The sequence below is a fragment of the Dipodomys merriami genome, unplaced genomic scaffold (genome assembly GCF_024711535.1).
Source record: "Dipodomys merriami isolate MVZ:Mamm:240054 unplaced genomic scaffold, mDipMer1.0.p SCAF_5, whole genome shotgun sequence".
Classification (NCBI taxonomy): Eukaryota; Metazoa; Chordata; class Mammalia; order Rodentia; family Heteromyidae; genus Dipodomys; species Dipodomys merriami.
This window is the reverse complement of record NW_027206068.1, coordinates 33,408,343-33,428,745: the sequence shown is the minus strand read 5'-3', so window position 1 is coordinate 33,428,745 and position 20,403 is coordinate 33,408,343. Positions and strand designations below refer to the sequence as shown.

At 34.6% G+C, this 20,403-nt stretch overlaps 1 protein-coding gene across 6 annotated transcripts in view; it reads left to right on the top strand.

Moving 5' to 3' along the window:
- The window catches only part of Cacna2d1 (calcium voltage-gated channel auxiliary subunit alpha2delta 1), a 368,458-nt gene that overhangs the window by 88,765 nt on the left and 259,290 nt on the right, over positions 1–20,403 (top strand). For all 6 annotated transcript variants that reach the window (XM_069996360.1, XM_069996362.1, XM_069996361.1 and 3 more), the window contains exon 3: positions 9,429–9,545. In XM_069996360.1, coding sequence (XP_069852461.1) covers positions 9,429–9,545 — 117 coding nt within the window. The remainder of the gene's footprint in view (positions 1–9,428; positions 9,546–20,403) is intronic.

Sequence of the window (20,403 nt, the reverse complement as noted above, 5' to 3'; positions counted from 1 at the left end):
ATCACATTCCTATTAATAGGAACTGGGGCAAGTAAGAGTGTGTGCTGTAGGAAGTTCACCAGCACTGACTTCATTCTTCCTAAAAATCTTTTCTGAAGATAATGTCCCATTTGAAATGTAGTGGCATAGTCCCAGAAAAGAAGGTTCATCATAACAAACTTGAAAAACAGAATGGCTTAGGAAGTATCAATATGATGTTGCCACCATTCACAAAGCATGCACTATATACTTGAGGATATAACCAAATTACATATTTATACTTAGGTATCTGCGTATCTGCATCTGAATAATTTTTGTTTATTCACATGGAATTTATAGTAAATAAATTTATATTTTTGATTCTTTTCCCCTAGGTACAAATTGTTGTGATAGCAAGTAGAATTCTGAGCTGGATATTATTAATTTAAAGCAGTTTGGAATTAACAAAAGATTTAAACCAGCTTACTAATTTTTATGCCCTTCTACCATTATACTCTAATTTACCTTTCCTTTTGTATTTTCCAATAATTCTAGTATACACATACTTATCACTTGGTGAAATACTGCATAACTGTGGACCCCTCTTTTTTTCTTTAATTTTTATTTCTTCTTTAATTTTTGCTTTTCTCTGAATTCTGAGAGTGTACATTTCTATCATTTTATTACAACACTAATATTCTTTCTTATATTTGTCATTACTTTTTTTGTATTTGCTCCATTATTTAAAATTCTTGGATTGATGCATTTTGTTCCTGCATTAACTGCATAGCACCTTATTTAGAATTGTTCTTTTCTAAATTCATTCTCACTTTTAAATAAGGCAAAATCTGGCTTCTTTTGTTACGACAATGATTTCAAGGTTCACCCATGTACTCTTTTTCAGGGCTGAATAATCTTCTGGCATATGTATGGATATGACATTTTGTGTATTCAGTCATTATCTGTCAACAGATATTTGAAGTTTTTGCCACTTTTGGCTCTAGTGAATAATGCGAATGCTGTTGTACAAATAATAAAATAACACATAGAGAAAAACTAGTCATAAATCATCACTTATAATCCCACCAAAGCCTGACATGCCTTCATCAGAATCCATTCCCTAATTCAAGGTCATTGTTTACTGTTCATGCACTTTGCTTGTTTGCTGGGCACACCATAGTCATCAAAACACAGAATTCTTTTCCCTTCTTGAAACTTACACTCTGGTTAAGGGAAATAAAAATTACTCAGTGAAATTGATTCTTACATCATTTTTCTATGTTTGCATATGTTTAAAGGTTGCAACATCGATACCCTAACTCACAGAAAATTTCAAGGTAGGCTAGAGATAAAAGGGCTCTAATATATTTGAAATGAAGATTTAGTGAATGAAATAGGATTCTGGAAATGGCCTCCATAGCATGTCAGGTATCTTGTAGACAAGTACATAAAGCTTTGTACCTATACACAGACTACACTGGGTTAATATATTCTTCTGGGTGCATTTGTCTTTGTCCTTAACCCAGTGGAGATGAACTCGTGAGGCTATGCTGAAGAATTCTACATGGGAAGACTGTCAAACCTGTTGTTTCAGAGGTTGTGTCATTTACTATGTTAATTGAAAGGGAACATGGTTTAAGAGAACTAAGAGTTAGAAAATAGCGCATATTTAAAAAATTCAGCTAATATTCATGGGAGAAAAGCACATTTTAATTTTGTGACTGTGGGTAAAGTATACTCAAACATCAATTGACATCTGAAGTCATTCTTTATTTTAGCCAAGGGAACTTCATCTTTTGCCATGTTGGGTGTCGTAGAAGGTTATGAGACCTAGGATAAATGAATAGATTTTTTTTCTACTTGTGGACCATGTTAAAATTTAGTCAAGGGAACTTTGATCTTTGAAAATGATCAAGGAAGATTATTGTGTTATTCTTGTTGTTGCTTTTAATGCACCTCTTTGAAACAAGATGTTGTCTGTGGGTAAGGAACAATAGTCCAAAAAGTCCAATTCTGAAAGATACAAATATGTACAACCGTATCAGAATCCACATACAAAGCATCCTAGGTTATAAAATTCAACTGAAAATAATTAAATTGATTTTGTGGTATCTAGAGGAGTTGAGACAATGAAACTTATTTTTCTACCTGTTGGTATTGCTGATTTCTGTGTTTGCCACTGCTAGCTAGCAAACACACTGAAGGAAGAATGATGGCGAGAGAGATCAAAACGTTTTCTCTCAATTCTATCTTCATTTTTATACGCTGGGACCATAGTTTATCTAATTCACCTGTGCTTTCAATGCATGTATGTCCATTTGGCTGTTTTTAGCTTTTCCGTATACATTTTTCTTTCGTCTTTTTCTTAGAAATTCACACATTAGTGAAGATAATAAATAGTGTCCTTGAACTAATTTCATTACTGCCTGTAAGCTACTGGAAAACAGACATTTCTGACAGGAAAGTTCAACTTTTCATCTTCGTCAGATCCTAGCAAGGAAAGATGTGAATGTGCAGCTATAATTAAGAATCACAAACATGGAGCTTTTCTTAGAATTTAGGAAAGCGAATCGTTAAGGAAGTTTATAGTAGGGCTACTTCAACAAAAGGTAACAAATTTAAGGGAATTCTGAGGAGCTGATTTAAGCATTATGGCACTTAGAAGATAGTATGGCTAATGGAAGGATGATCCGGAGTCCCAGAGACTAAGGTTATTATGGTTGATTCTCAGCAAAGAGCTCAGAACAACTACTACCTCATTAAAAAATTATGACAACTATAATTATCATCAGTTTATTGGCTTAAAACAATGCAGTCATAATATTATAGTTCTTTAGCTCAGATATATTTTCCTTGGTTCATTTCTTCTTCCTCTATCTTCAAAGCCAGCAAGGTATATCTGATTTCCTCTTATGCTGCCCTTTCTGATTTTCTCTTCCTTAGTTACATCTTGCTATTCTACTTTTAAGGATCTAGGTGTGCCTTTCCTATGTAAGAACAGACTGTAGGTTCTGGAGATTAAGATGTGATGATGATGATGATGATGATGATGATGATGATGATGATGATGATGATGATGTGTGTGTGTGTGTGTGTGTGTGTGTGTGTGTGTGTGTGTGTGTGTGTGTGTGTGTGTGTGTGTGTGTGTGTCTGGATTAGATCCTACTATGCTAGGCAAGTGCTCTACCACTTAGGCCCCAGGATGCCTGGTAGTGTCCCCTGCCCAGGCTGTGGTTATCTTTGGGAAGCTGTTATTCTGCCTATCACAACCATCCTTTTTAGCCATTAATATGTCTGAATACTGTTTTCCTCCAAATAGCCTTTTCCCTGGCTTATATCCTTGGGCCACACACTATATATATAGCTGTCAGCCTTCAGAAAAATGATCTGATTGACTCAGTGCTGTGTCAATGTTCATAGAGATTTTTTTTGTTTCTACCATGCTATTGACTCAGCAGCCATCTTCTGATACACCTCTTCTCTTCTCTTCTCTTCTCTTCTCTTCTCTTCTCTTCTCTTCTCTTCTCTTCTCTTCTCTTCTCTTCTCTTCTCTTCTCTTCTCTTTTCTTCCCCTCCCTCCCACCCTCCCACCCTCCCCTCCCACCCTCCCCTTCCTTCCTTCCTTCCTTCCTTCCTTCCTTCCTTCCTTCCTTCCTTCCTTCCTTCCTTCCTTCCTTCCTTCCTTCCTTCCTTCCTTGTTTTTCCCCCTTCTGGGCCTGGGGCTTGAATTCTGGGACACGATGCTGCCCTTGAACTCCTTTTTGCTTTTTGCTAACACTCTTCCACTAGAGCTACATCACCACTTCCAGCTTTTTCTGTGATTGATTGCCCAGACTGGCTTTGAACTGTTATTCTCAGATCTCAGCCTCCTGAGTTAGCTAGGATTATAGGAGTGAGCCCCAGCACCCAGTATTCTGCAACAATTTTTAATGTTAGAATACTGCCATGTATTTGTAAAGACACTTACATTTTATGAGAACACTCAAAGGGGAAACTAACCTTATGAGAAAGTTTGTTTGCCCAAGATAATCGCCAAGGGTGGAATGTGAAGGTATCATTATTAGAAGAAAGTCTTATTAGTGTTGTTTTTTTGGGGGGGGCCAGTTGTGGGGCCTGAACTCTGGGCCTAGGCGCTGTCCCTCAGCTCTTCAGCTCAAGGCTAGCGCTCTACCACTTGAAGCACAGTGCCACTTCCGGCCTTTTTCTTTTTGCTTTTATGGTGCTGAGGAATCGAACCCAGGGCCTCAGGCATGCAAGGCAAGCGCTCTACCACTGAGCCACCTTCCCAGCCCTTATTAGTGTTTATATATCTAAAATAACTTTTAAAAGTTTATGAAGTTTATGAAGAAAGTTGTGTTTCTCATGAACCAACTTAAGTTACTTATTAGCTGTTTGAACACTTCTCTTTAAGGAAGTGAAGGAGTAATTAATATGACCACTTGAGCATTTCAGGTTAAAACAATCTACTGTGATCAATAAAGCATTTAGTATATCAAAATTCCCTCTTAAACTCATTATTTACTAATATTCTTAAATTTGCTTTTCAGCATATAGTTGTAAGGGATGAGATGTATGGGCATATTTCTGTTTTCTTTTGTTGCTTTCATGTAGATATTCTCCATTCTTAACTTTTCACCATTGTTGCTGCACTGTCTGTGTCTCAGATGTGATGATCTATAACCCTCAGCTCCATTCTCACTTTCTGGATTCTTCCATGCTGCTGAATCCAAGGCAAAGTCAAGTGCAGAGAGGCTAAGCAGTCTTCATTTCACTAATCAGGTTGCCTTTCATCTACTGAAGCTGTGGATAGTGATTTGCTCTCCTACGATGAAATGGGACTCAATTTCCCTCACTCTGATATTCAAAAACCTCAGCTAACCTCATACATGGTTATAAGAGTAATTTTGAGGTTTCTTACAGTGAATAAATAGTGCATATATATATATATATACATGTATATGGTTATATATATATATATAATGTAAGATATAGGATATATTATATAAGAAAGCTTCCTAAGACCAACTACAAATAATTTTATGGGCCATCAAATACTTGGAGACATACTTTATATTTCTGTACTTATTGCATTCCATGGAATAATTTCTAGTATAATGTCTAGTATTATAATTACCAAAATATTTCTTTACGAACCTTTTTAGGAACTTTTAAACAATTAAGTCAATGAGTTGTGACATTTTACATTTGTGGTGATTTTAAATGTATTATTTTGAAAATTATCTTGGAGCTGTGAACTTGATGTAGTGAGATTTGCAATAAAATTCCAATGAACAAGGCAAGAAAGTTCTAATGAATGTTATCGTAGTGAGGACTGGTCATGGAAGCAGTGAAAAACATTAACAGGAACTAAGATTCTAAGAAGAATGGATGTGCAGGTGACAAGTACTCTTCTTATTGAGGCTGTGTGATTGGTGGCAGTAGGAAGAGTTGAACTGTGGAGAAGAAAAAGTTCATAGAATTAGTCAGGAGGGGGAACATTCTGTCTTCAACTCTGTCTCTACACTGTATTCTTTCTAGTAGTAAAAAAATGAACCCAATATCACATAGCATGTTGAACATTGACAGGATTTGAATGGAGCTCTATTTGGTGCCAAAAACTTATATAGGTATGTATGTATGTATGTGTGTGTATATATGTATGTTTTTTTTGAGGTGGGTTTGAGTGTGTTCTTTGTTGTCTTTATTGTCATCGGAATCACAGGTTCACTTATAGCTGCTTCTGTCATAAGTTTGTAGATACTGTTTAAAAAAAACTGAGAAATACTTGCATCTTATTTTCCATGTAATGTGTTCAAGAGCCCTGCAACTTATCCCTTTCTCTTAGAATGACTATGACATTTGCTGAATTTTCCAATCATTTTTTCCATTTTGATAAATATTATTATTTTTTTTTATTGTGAAAATATCATACAGAGTACTCATCTTGCCCATGTAATAGTAACTCCTCTGTATGGTATTCTCACAATAAAAACTTATATTTTATTTCCACCATGCTGTTATTTCTTTCAGAAAAGGAACTGGATAAAGTGACAAATCAGATATTCATTAAAACAAGAAACAAAATTAAGAAGAAAAATAGTTTAGACTGTGTTTTATATATTAACACACCAATATATTAAATATTGTGATATAATTTTTTTAGTGATAGTAAGAAAAGTGGGTTTAATGTTATAAAGATGTATCATGCAATCTTAAACATATACATGAAACTATACACCCATATTTGTTTATCAAACATATCAGGAAATATTTGAGAGTTCTAAAATAAACTTTCACAGTAACAAAGACTATTGTGTTTGTAGAACTAGGGGGAAAAAGCTAATTCTTTAGGTAGGCTGGTTAATGTAATGTTGACTCCATTTTTTTTTTTTTTTGGCTGTGGGGCCTGAACTCTGGGCCTGGGCACTGTCCCTCAGCTCTTCAGCTCAAGGCTAGCGCTCTACCTCTTGAGCCACAGAGCCACTTCCAGCTTTGTCTGCTTATGTGGTACTGAGGAATCGAACCCAGGGTCTCATGCATGCAAGGCAAGCCCTCTACCACTGAGCCACCTTCCCAGCCCCTTGACTCCATTTTTATTAATAAAGAATACAGTCTAATTTTGATTTCTGTATAAAACAGTGTAACTAGATATTTATATTGGGGTCTATACTGGACTTATATTTCCTTGACTTTATCTATTTCACATATACTGTGAGTCATCTTATTTGTATCCATAGGATTTATAGTTCTTTTCTGTTGCAGTGAAATAGTTGAGATAATTCACATAAATAAAATAAGTTCCTTTGTACTAAAGTTTGGAAGTTCCAGTCCATAATCAATTGGTTCTTAGTTTTGTGTGTGTGGTGAGGTACCTCCTAATGACAGCAGTGAATGGAAGAGCAGACCTGCTCTCCTCATGACCAGGAAGCAGAAGGAAGAAAGGAAAGAGATGCCTCTCTCAAAGCACTATCTCTAGTGACGTAGTGACTTTGCCTCCCAAAAGTTGCACTACCTCCCTAGGACCAACTTTTTAACACACAAACTTTGGAGACATTCAGCCTCCCAAACCTATTATTTCTTAAGCATTTAAAAGTTATAACAGAATGAAAACATGCGATAATATTCTTCATACATTTGAGAGGGTAGGTACTTACAAAGTATATTGATTTATAATACATTGGTTCTTTTAACACACGTAGTTATATGTTTGGATGTGTGGTTGAATAAATTGACATATTCTATGTAGTATACTGTGAAGTACACTTGTATAAGTGAATGAATTGCCATCAACAATGTTCATCTTTTACTTCCTGTACTGTACAAAAGAGGGTTGACTCTTTTTCTTTTTCTTTTTTTAAAATTTGCCAGTCGTGGGCCTGAACTCTGGGCCTGGGCACTGTCCCTCAGCTTTTCAGCTCAAGGCTAGCGTTCTACCACTTGAGCCACAGAGTCACTTCCAGCTTTTTCTGCTTAGGTGGTGCTGAGGAATTGAACCCAGGGCCTCATACATGAAAGGAAAGCACTCTACTACTGAGCCACCTTCCCAACCCAGAAGGTTGACTCTTAAGACTTTGCAGACAAATGCACAGAACAGTAATGGTGCAAAGCACAGCTATGTGTCCCACCAATTAGCTCTATTAGTTTTACTGCAAAGTGCTACATATACTGGATCAATTAATGTGATGTTGAGGTTAATCTATTTGTAACCTAGATCAATTAATCTATTCCAGAACTGATGTTCCAGAATTCCATCTCAGGCTGAAATGAGAGCGCTTAGTATTGATTAGAATTCTTCATAGATAACTTTATGTTTAAAACCAGACTCCATGATCTGCCCTATGAAAACATTAGCCATCCAGTGATATATAGAAATGCTGGAGGAAATGATATCTGGGGTTTTTATTTCACTTAATATGACTTGGTTAGTTGAAATGAAAATAGACCAAGTCACTGTTTAAATAGTTTGAATGGATCAATTTTAAGACTGAAATACTCTTAATGGATGTAAATCCATTAATGTATTACTTTCTTAAAAGCTACAAGTAATTGTAAAACTAAAATACTTTGTGATACGTAAATGTTAACATATGTGTTCTCTAGTAACCAGTGCTTAGCTGGGACCAGGCGGGGAACCTGTTGGTAGTAGAGAAGAGTGCTGGAGTTGTGCCAAAGAAATGCATGGTTTATTAGGTTTCAAATGTGTGCCTGGATTCACTTCTCAAAAGACTATCAAAACCTGCCAGTTACTGGCTTTTAAACATGGTGTGGTCATGCATGTGCACCCCATCTGCTCCATGCAGAAGGGATTTCCTTTGCAGCTCAATCCTCCAGTCACAAACACTGCCACTGCGCCCTGCCTTCATCCTCACTTTAATTCTCCTGTTCCTGATGGGATTTTACTAACCATGGAAACCAGGCGCATCTGACACCACTAGAGAAGGCATAGTCAGATGCCAATGTGAGTCAGAAATGAAGCTGAATTTAATTTTACCATCTAGTTTAATTTTGATGTGGTATGACTTAGTGACTAAATAAGATGTACACATACAGTGACCATGTAAGTTGATAAAAAAAAAAGAAATGCACCATCATACTTCTAACCAAAACTCAATGTAGACGTCAATCACATTCAATAATCTTTAACTTCTCTTTGTGTGAAGTGAGTTGGGAGCTCTCTGGGGGTGCCTTGATGAAACTTGGCAGGACTTAAATCTCATATTCATGTTTCTATCATCTTTCCGTTATATTTGTCTCTATCAAATTATCCACCCATCCATCCATCCATCCATCCATCCATCCATCCATCCATCCATCCATCCATCCATCCATCCATCCATCCATCCCTCTCTCACAAAGGGAGAACAATGGAAAGGCTCTCTAGAGTAAAACCTTCCCTATCACAAGCTGGGTGCTGGTGGTTCACGCTTATAATACTGGCTACTCAAGAGGCTGGAATCTGAGGATCGCAGTTCAAAGCCAGCCTGGGCAGGAAAGTCCGTGAGACTTTTATCTCCAATAAACCACTAGGCTGTGGGGCCTGAACTCTGGGTGCGGGCACTGTCCCTCAGGTCTTCACCTCAAGACTAGGGCTCTACCACTTGAGCCACAACACCACTTCTACTTTTTCTGCTTATGTGCTGCTGAGGAATCAAACTCATTCATGCAAGGCAAGCATCCTACCATTTAGCCACCTTCCCAGCCCCTTTTACTACTATTTTAGCAAGCTAATAGTATTGCAGCAAATGTATACTAACTTATATTCCCTTAGTGGTACATTCAAATTTGAAAATGTAGAAAGAAAAGGGTGACTCTTTCAAATTTCTTTTTTTTTTTAATTTAAATTTTATTGTAAAGGTGATGTACTGTAGGGTTATAGTTACATCAAATTTCTACATTGTTTTAAATACATCCTAATAGGAATTTATGTCTTAAATAATTGTTCTTATTCATTTTCTTCTCCACTTAAACAGATTTATGAAAAATATCAAGATATGTATACTGTGGAACCAAACAATGCACGGCAGCTGGTAGAAATTGCAGCTAGAGACATAGAGAAACTTCTCAGCAACAGATCGAAAGCCCTCGTGGTGAGTTTTGTGGGCCTATTTTCTATCATTTGTCTTTGCTTTATTACTTATGTTTTAAAATTTGTTTTATTTGAATACTTTGTTTAATGCCTTTTCTTCACCTTGATAACTTTGTTCATAATAGAATCAGATACCATTCTTGAGGTATCGCAAGTAATCAGATAGCTTTTCACAAAATGCTATTTTGCTTTTATATTACTATTACATTTTTGCAATCTATTTAATGGTTATATTTGCAACCCATTATACATAATAGTAAATGAATGCTTAAATCTATTCACATAAAACCCATGAATATTACTAGCACCTTTAAACTGTGTTGCTCATTATTTTTTTCTTTCTTGGTAGTATTTGGATTTGAACTTGGGCCCTGTACTTGCTAGATAATCACTCTACCAATTGAGCCACATTTTTTTGCTTTAGGTCATTGTTCAGATAGAATCTTACACTTTTTGCTCAAGTGCAGCTACCGACTAGATTCTCCTATCCCATCTTCCTATGCAACTGGGATTACAGATATAAAACATATATAGAGTTTGTATGTTGAGGTGAAATCTCACTAACATTTGCCTAGATTGGCCTTGACTTTTTGATATCTCCCACTCAAGTAGCTCAGCAATAGTATTTTCATTTTATCAATCCACCTTTCTACAAAAGGTGGGTACCATGTTAAATAATAAATTATTACTTTTTTGCTTACATCTAAATAGGTTATTATATAACTTTTGCTGAACAAGATACTGTTTATTTTGCCTATTTTGAGCTTTATTCACATTGTATTTTGTGCATAGTCTTCAAAGACCCTTTTTTTCTCCAGTACTATGTTTCTATTATTTATATTGACTTATCCACTGGGAGGATGTTCCAAAATTGCAGTGAGTGTCTGAAACCGAACAGTACTGGAACCCATATAATGTTTGTTAGTATCAATGGGGGATTGTCTCACTGTAGATTTGGAACCTCCTATGTACAGATGCACAAGCTCCTTGTACTAACTAATGTAGTATTTCTGGATAATCCAATACATTCTCTTGTATACTTTAAATCATCTCTATATTACTTGTAATAGCTAATACAATAAAAAAAGCCATGTAACTATTTTTACTATACAGGTTAAGGAATAATAGGAAACAAATCTATATGGTACATATTCATTATAAAGAAATCTTCCTTTCTTTTTTTTTTTTTTATTAGTTTTGATCAGTGGTTGGTTGCATTGTTCAGTGAAAAACTTAGAGGGAAAAATAGTTCCAACACTGCTATATTTTCCTGTTTTCACATAGCTACAATAAAGCTTAGTTTATAAATTAAAAAATATGATTAACAATAATAGCTAATAATAAGACACTGATAACTATCTACTGTAATAGAACTTATAGAGATGTATTCATTATTTTTCTCCAAATATTTTATTTTACTGTACTGTCTCTTTTTGGAAAGTTGTAAGATGCTGTGCTATGATTATTACCCGATGAATGAAGGAAAGTGAATGTTGTAGGGACTGTGATGTGACATTAGGCTACTTCATAAAGCTTATGTAAACATAAGCATTACTGTACTTTGACTGCTGATTTAATAACCAGGATGGCTATTCCACTAAATAGCTATCAGGAAGGAGGAAGCATACAGTGTGGATATAGTGGACAAAAAATGATTCAAATCCTACACAGAAACAAGATTTTACCATGTTATCCAGAATGCCATACAAATGATAATTTATGGATTATTATTTTCTGAATTTTCTGTTGATATTGATGGTACTAAAAGCAAAGGTAATTAATTGAATTTACACATGGTGTTAGTTTATGTAAATATTCTTTATTTTCTGTTTTGTTGCTTGCCCGTCATCTTTATCATGTGTTTTAATAAAGTCTTAATTATATACAGGCAATGTCAGGTTTTCCTTTAATTATTACTATTTTGGGTGTACTGTTTAGTAAGTCTTTCCTTACCTCAATGTTATATGCACACATTAAAAAAAATTTAAGTACTTACATTTTTCATATTTAAATACTTAATACACTTGAAAGTAATGCTAGTTTGTTATTTTAGGCTATAATTCAAATTAACTTTTTTCTACTGATCGGCCATGACCATCTTCTCCCCAGAGATCACTGGGGAAAAGTAAACTATGTAAAAAACTGATCTTTATCAAGCTGGGTATATAAAAAGCAAAGTGTCACATCATGCTTTTGGTCTGAAGAATCTCGAGTATTCTTGAACCATTAGTTTTTAAGCCTAATTTATAGATTTAGTGTATTTATCTAAGAAAATCTCCAAAAGGATGAGGATTTACTGACTAAAGCTAAATTGGAACAATTAGTAATTAGTGTGATTTGTCCTTCTTTTTTTTTTTTGGTCATGGGGCTTGAACTCTGGGCCTGAACGCTGTCTCTCAGCTCTTCAGCTCAAGGCTAGCATTCTACCACTTGAGCCACTGCGCCATTTATGGTTTTCTGAGTGGTTTATTGGACACAAGAGTCTAATGGATTTTCCTGCGTAGGCTGGCTTTGAACCGAGATCCTCAGATCTCAGCCTCCTGAGTAGCTAGGATTATAGGCGTGAGCCACCAGCGCCCGGATTTTGTCCTTCTATTTTTAAATTATATTTTAAACTATATTTTTGCTACTTTTATGGATGTTTCCTTAGAAATAATATAAGAGATTAGCTTGAGGTCTTTTCTTTCTATAGATTTCTTAACTGCTAATAGATACTTATCCCAAGATCACTCATTATTTTCTGTTTATTCATTCCTTATGGTTCAGATCATTAGCTTTATATTACTTTGATCCTCAACATTTTTCATGCTTTCTTAGGCACATATCAGGCACTTATAACTCATTTTGCCATGATTCTTAAGGTTATAGGATATTGCATATACGACAAGAGTGTCTAGGAAATAGTATTCCATGTGGATAGCAGCTGAAGTATTTAATTTAAACATGTATCATGTATAGCAGTAATCCATTATAAGATAAAGTGTCATGAATGAAGAATTCAAAACATTATTATCTTTGATTTTAGGGATTATATGCTGTGAAAGATTTAGTCATGTAAATGTTTGCAACAAAGAGTTGCCTAGTAAAACTCAGGTACTTTATATTTAAGTGAGTAATATTTGGTGGCAGCTGAAAAATGTTTCTATATATAGTGGCTTTTCTTAACTGTTTTTTATTTCTGTAGATATAGTAACAGATAATCCAACTATCAAAGTGCCATGGCAAAGATGGTAGAAGGAAACTATGTATATTAACTGAATTAGGTTAAAATAGAAGCCTTTTGAAACTCCTATGACTCCTTTATAGTTTCAGATCTGGAACTTGGTATATTATTTGAGTCCTGTGTGCATTGGTGACCATCTAAGTACATGTTCCCAGAATATAGAAGGCATAGGGCTAATTAGTATAGCATTATTTAGATTTTTTTTTGGGGGGGGAGTCCGGTCGTGGGGCCTGAACTCTGGGCCTGGGCGCTGTCCCTCAGCTCTTCAGCTCAAGGCTAGCACTCTACCACTTGAGCCACAGTGCCACTTCTGGCTTTTTTTTTTTCTTCTGCTTATGTGGTGCTGAGGAATCGAACCCAGGGCCTCATGCATGCAAGACAAGAGCTCTACCACTGAGCCACCTTCCCAGCCCCATTATTTAGATTTTATATCTACAAGACACACTTATGTTTGTTTTCATACCAAATTCTTTATTGAACTTCTTTGATTCTACAAAAAAATAGAAACCACATTATTTAGTAGAGAAATATGTTTAATTGTAAAACAGGTGCCACATTTTGTTGTAAATGAATGCAAGCAAGATGGTATTATTAATTCATGTCTATTTTTGCTGTAGGCTTGTATTCAGTAAGGAACCTGGATTAAAGGAGCTTTGATTTATCTGAGTATTGTACCAATGTAATTTTATACAAAATATGGGACAAAAGTCGTGAATGGGTAAATCACAGGTAGATGATAGAACTTAATACCAGGTAGACTTTATTGAGTGTTTATTACTATGTAACATTATTTAGTTATTCCTTCTAATACTGTGGTTTAGTAAGCATTATTGGTCCTATTTTTCAATGAGGAAACTGGGTCTTTGAAGGTTCTTGAAATTTGCCAAAAGAAATCTATCTAATATGTATGCTAGTGCTTCTGAGATTTTAACATGCATATTGATCATTTGTGGCTCTAGTTAAAATGACTGTTTGTTCAATGGATTGAGCCAGAGAAGGCATCTAGTAAGCTCCAGGCGGTGTTCATACATGTACTTTGTGCAAAAATTAGCAAGAGTGAGCAGCAAGAATGTAAGAGGATTCAAATTCAAAATCTCATTATTAGATACAAATATATCCTTTTATGAGTATAAGGGTATAATCATTACAGAGGAGCAATAGCAATGATCACCAGGTATTCTGAAACCAAGTGTTCTTCAAAGTGATTAAGAATTGGACATTTCCTGAAGTTTGTCATGTGATGTGAAATCAATTAATTTCAGGACAGTGATCACATTTTTTATCATATGTTCATATTTAAGCACACAGAGGATCATAAATAGGTACAGATGTGCACATAGAGCTGAACGTGTTTGTAGCCGTGAGACTGTTTGAGGGCACTTGGAAAGGAAAGCAAAAGAATGCTAGAATATTATCAATATCAAAATGCGTTTACATCCATGAATGAAAGTGGCAAAATGGAACTCACTAAAAGCTATTGAATAATAGAGGGTAGGGGGAATAGGAAAAGTTAGAGTAATTTAGGGGGCCAATATGATTAATATACTGTATATATGTGTATGAAATAACATGGTGAAAACCTTTAAATCATTACATACAGAAAAAAATAACTGAGGATAAATGATAAAACAGGTCTCATCGTTAATGGGAGAGGAGAGGAGGAAGGAGCGTACTTTAGAGACATGTGTCTGAAAAGAACAATTAAGCTTATTTTGAATGGTTTGTGAAAGAGGAGGAAGATAACAGAGTAACGGAATGGCTGAGTTTGATTAAGGTGCTTTCACTACAGATATATAGACATATCAGAATGAAACACTCTTTTATCACTATTTAATTTATGCTTATAGAAAACTGTGAAAAAGAAGCTTGCCACCTGGTTCCAAAAAAATAAGCAAAGCAAAAAAGAATGTGATCTTCCAGTTCATAAGATATTCTGAAATGTTATGAATTTTCACTGAATCATATAATGATTAATTATTTCCCGTAAGGTAATTCTGTGACTAAAATATTGAATGCTGAAAGAATTTCCGTTTTTGGAGGTTCAAACAATTTGTGGTTTTATTATTGTTTATTCATGCAAATTTTATATTTAAACATTAATTTTAGCTTGTTGATTGAAATCTTACCTATAACACATTGCTTTATACTTTAGCTTGTGAACTTTTGAAATGTTTGACATCAAACTTTTTCCTTTAATATTTTCTTCTCAGATTTTATTTTGGCTTTTTATGCTGTTATGGTCTTTTGTTCTGCTCCATCAACAAGACTTAGAAAGAGATAAAGGAGAAATAGTTGCAAAATAATTTGTTATTTTTGCCCTGATAGTAAAACAGACTTCTGTGCTTGTTATGTATGGAGTGATGTAAAATATAACATGATATGAAATCATGTTGTGTTTTAAGTCTTTTTAGTTTTGCATTTGGTTCTTACAGAAATCCTATCAAGTTGGTATATTTATTTATTCTTTTGTTTTAAGTGATTATGTTCAGAGGACCACACTTTTTGCCCCAAAATATGGTAGCATGGAAGCAGTGGTTTCATCAATTTTAAGACTTTAGCGTACAAATCCAGTTCTCGTCCACCTTCTATAAATGCACACTAGAGTAATGATTTCTGTCTTCTTATATATCTATTAAACAACAATGTTCTCACGCTTGCTATATCTATATTTTAGAAACTACTCCGTATGATGATGATCTTGCTAATGTTGTTGGATTATTCATTAAAAAATTTTAATGTATAGAATCAAAAGAAGAAACAGTTATTTGAAATTGCTATTAGCATTTGCTTTATCCTAAAGTAGGTTGAACTGTCAGCAAGTGTGACTGAATATTTCACAGAAGAGACCTTTTCAACAAAACAATCCAACCTTCAGGGGTGCCTCCTGAGAAACTGAGTTAAATAAAATCTGTCATCTTATTGTCTACCATCTAGACTCCCCAAGGGATCTCCTCAATCTAGTCATTTTGTTCAGAGAAAAATAGGATCAAAGTTATGATAAACATTTTTTTCTAGTGACATTTCCCCATTGTAGCATATCCCATCTCCCTCTGGTTGTTCTAGTAACTTTAATTAACACTGTTCCATTCTATTATGAAGTTTTAAATACTGTAATGTGCCCTAATTCTGAATTCAACCTTGATTCAAGTTATGATTAGATAATAAAAAGAGGAGAATGACAAATGATTTCAAAGGACTGTTAAAGTAGATTTTTTTTGTTTTTAGAAAAGATTAGATTATTATTATTTAAACACAGAATTCCCTATTTTTTTCAGTTACTTGGCCAGTAGTCTTAAATATTTTGTGACCACAGTGCTATTAGAAGCAACTGAAACTGTGGATTTCTAATCATCCTATGAGGTTTTAATATAGAAATATGAGAAGATACTAGAAAAATTAAGTCTAAAGAAATAGGAAAAGGGGCCAAGGAAGAATGTTTTCCAATCCATTTTAATCCCTTCCTTCACTTTCCCATAGATTAAAACAAATCAGATTGCCTTAAAGTATTTGAAAAGAAGGCCTATTCCAGTACTGTCTCCATCTCTGCAGGCAAAGAGGGAAGGGTAGCATTTAGCTGGACCAATACTACTATCCTGTATAAATTCAAAGCACACATTAAAGCAACTTGTGCTTATACGAAGACTTTCCCCATTCTTAATGTGAGTTATGGGAAGTAGATTCTAAAGAAAAGATATTTTTAAGGAAAGATAAAAAGAAAGCATTGCTGTGTGTGTGTTCCTAAGTTTTGTTATAATTATGACAAATCAACTTTCTCTACCAAGGTTTGGTAAATATTAACTATATAGAAAAAAAGACTGTTGAATTCTTCTAGGACTGAAGAGTGGCAGAGTATGGGTTCAAGGCATTTGGTAGAACTCTAGACAATGAGGGAATGAGTTTAAGTCCAGGTCTCAGACCTTTAAAAAAAAAAAAAGACTGGGAGAGTAACTTTTGTAACATGAGGGATACCAAAATTCAGAACCCTGGTAGGTAGGACCTGATATCAGTCTTGATTGAAGAGCTCAAGAGAGTATATACTTTTTTTTTTTTTTTAAGGTATGGACAAAGAAGTTTTATAGGGAACAGTAAAGAAATAAAAAGTTATGGTAAAGGACATAAATTTGAGACATTAAGTGTTCTGGATAAGACAGAGGCATGAATGAATGAGCTAGTTACTTAAATGGGCAAGACTGGAAGTTTTCTGAGACTAGACAGAGCTCTCAATTATGTTTTTATTCTTTGGTCTGTTTTACATTCAAACTCAGTATTGTAGCAATATGTCACACGTGCAAAATCTTTGAATACATTTTAAATACAATTATTGTTATGGTTTAAAACTGGAAATGGCTCCCAAAGGCTCATGTCTTAAAACTTGATTGCTAACTGATAAGTTTTGGAGAGATGATTGGATCCTGAGAGTAACTAAATTAATCTATTGATGAATTTATATCTTAATGGACTATTAGAAGGTGGGGTCTGGTTGAAGCAAATTTTCCCCTAAAGTTACTTTTGAAGAATATAATTTGATATTAAAAAAATATGAGACTCCCCCCTCCCCCTCACTCTCTCTGCTTGCTACACTCCATAAAGTGGGCAGCTTTGTTCTACCATGTACTCTTAGGCCATCATGCTGGACTTCATCATAGTCTAAAGACAATGGATTCAATCAGATGTGACAGAAATCTTTTAAGCTATGAGCTCATGGTTCTTTTCTCTAATTTTTAAGGGTATTTTGTCAGAGTGAAGGAAACAATTATTAAGACATCAGAATTAGGAGACAATACTTTGTAGGCTAGAGATGCGCATGTTTTCTACTAGTATTGAAAGGCCAAGCAAGTTCTACAAATACTTGTTTGCAAATAGTCCTATTCATTTTTAGATCAGAATATGATGTCTGTAAGACTTCACACTCTGAAACCCGTTTATCAAATTTGTTAGTACATAATGGCATTGGATAGCTTTATATTTTACTATTTGACTTAGAATATAGAGTTAGTTGGGGAGTTGGATTTATTTAAATTATATACATATATATTATACTTGTATGCCATATACATATGTTCATTTGAAGTAATATTCAATGGCTTATTAAAATCCTGCTCAGAACTTTGTCTGAAGTAGATTTTGCACTTAAATAGAACTTGTCTAGATTTCTTGATACTGTTAATTAATGTGTGAAACAGAAAGAAGGCTCCAGACACATCACATTTTTCTCTCTTCAGATACACACTTTAGCTGCATCTTTATAGATTTTAAAATCCAAAGTGATTATAATGATGGGAATTTGGGGGCAAACGGAGGAGATGTTGAATCACTTAAGTGCTGTGTTTAGGATCATGAATTACAGTAAAAGCAAACAAATCCCAGTGCTTGGAACTGGACTTCCCTGGTCTCTGCCATACTTAGCTTTTCAACTTTTACATTTTCTACTGATTAATATATTATTTAAAAGATAGCAGTGAAGTATTTTTAAACAACACTTTCTGTTGTAAATGGCTCGGCAAGAAAGACATTCTCCCTTCTCTTTCCATGAAATAGTGTCAATATTAAAAGGACTTTAAACAAAGGCGTTTTTAAAGAAATGGTGGTTGTAAAACTTACCATCAAGATAGAAATCACAATTAATGGTATAGTACAAAGTCTTTAATAGAAAACTCAGAAAAGGTAGGGTTTCTGTTAAGAGAAATCTCTTTTGGAAATATTTTCACTGTCTTGAGATGGCTTTAGAATAAGAAAATAATATCAGCTCATCAACAAATTGACAGATATAGTATGTATTCTGATGACTACACTTGCAAAAATTAAGGGGAAAAGGAAAAATGAATTTATTGATCACATTGAAGAAAAAAAAATTAGGTGAAATGGCTTCCAAGACTCTAAGAGGCAGGAATAAATTAAAATGAACTACATAAATTTGTAAGGATTAGTAGAAAATACAAATGTGCTGACATATAATCCTAGGTACTTAGTCTGTAATCAGAGGACCATGATTTGAAGCCAGCTCAAATAGAATCTTCCAAAAGACTGCATTTCAAAATAACCAGCAAAAAGCAAGGATGGAGGAATGAATGCTCATGTAGTAGAAAACCAGCCATCAAGAAGCAAGACTAATAAGTAGGCTGAGCAAGAGTAAGATGTCCTAAGTACTGATGTATGCACGTGTGTATGCATGTGCACATACATAAATGTAAAGCTGAGGTTTAAAATTCATTGTTATTATTTAATATATGATGATAGCCATGAAAGTTTATATGAAAACTTTAGTGACTTTATGAAATCTATGCAAATTGAGAGCTAATCCCAAAGTGAAAGAAAATAACCTATGTATCATTCTACTTCCGTTTTCACAAAACTACAAACTGTCTCAAAAAAGTTCTGCTCTAAATATGGTAATCAATAGTGTGTTGTGTAAGAATAAATTGATACTTTAAGGCCACTTTTTCTGGTTCACATAATGGAGTCTATAAATTGAACTCCATGGCATCCCACAAATGTAGAAATAATCGGATCAAGTGATATTTGCTAACATTAAGCATTATTTGTGCACTTACACAGTTGAACTTAAACTGCTGTTCCACTGCCCAGACGTTGCTCACTTTATTTTCTTATCCAGTGGTATTTACTTTTCTCTTTTTCCCCTGACCCTTTATTATATTTCCAAAGTATTACATAAGCTAACACCTTCCTCTGTGATTTATTACTGAGTGTTGTGAAGGAGGAAACCCTTTATGAGACGCTAAATATCATCCTGGCCTTCCATGTATCCATAGGAATTATTTCCTACCTGTACTCTGTCATTTTTTCACAGCTTGTGAAATCAAGAACTGTGTTTGCAAAAATAAGTTTCCTCTGCATACTTGACACTATTTACTATTAGCATGATGGAATGATCTGTTAATTAAAGTGTGGTGGAATCATAAATCTTCAATGAATTTTGGGATTTCATTTTGAAGCCCTTTCTTTGAGTTTGGAAAATCTGTACATCACCATGGATAAGGAGGGGTCGGCTGCTCATTTCCAAATCCTAAATTAATGATTAAATTTTCACAATTATAAAATCCAGCTACTGTTGCCTAGCATTATTTTTGACTAATTTACACCTATATAATTTATATCTTATGTTGACTTAAATTTACATCTTCTTTGATTATCATCTCATTTTGTGTTTGGTTGTGTGTATGATGTGAGTGTGTGTTGAGTAGGGTAAGAGCGATCAACAGTTCATCAGAGCTTAGAGATCTTGGCAAGTAATGATAATCTAAGCAGCTAAGCAATCATTATTGCCAGACATTTTGTTGCATGCTTTATACACATCATCAGATTTAGACTTTAGCACAACTTTACTGTGTCTGATGATCACCTACACTTGTCTTACAATCTAATCTTCTGTTGCATATCCAAATCACAAGTGTCAGGCAGTGGAGGTGGACAGTCAGGTATCACCTCTTTCTTTTCATGCTTCTCAACTATGTGCAGTACTTCTATAACCTCATGAACCTTGGTTATTTTGTTACGTTTTCCTATATAGATCTATTTTATTTTGTTTTCATCTTATTTTCTGGAAATTATCCAATATTTATTGTCCATTTTTCTTGTCCAGTAGAGGCCAGGATCAATCATTGTACTTTTTTTTAAT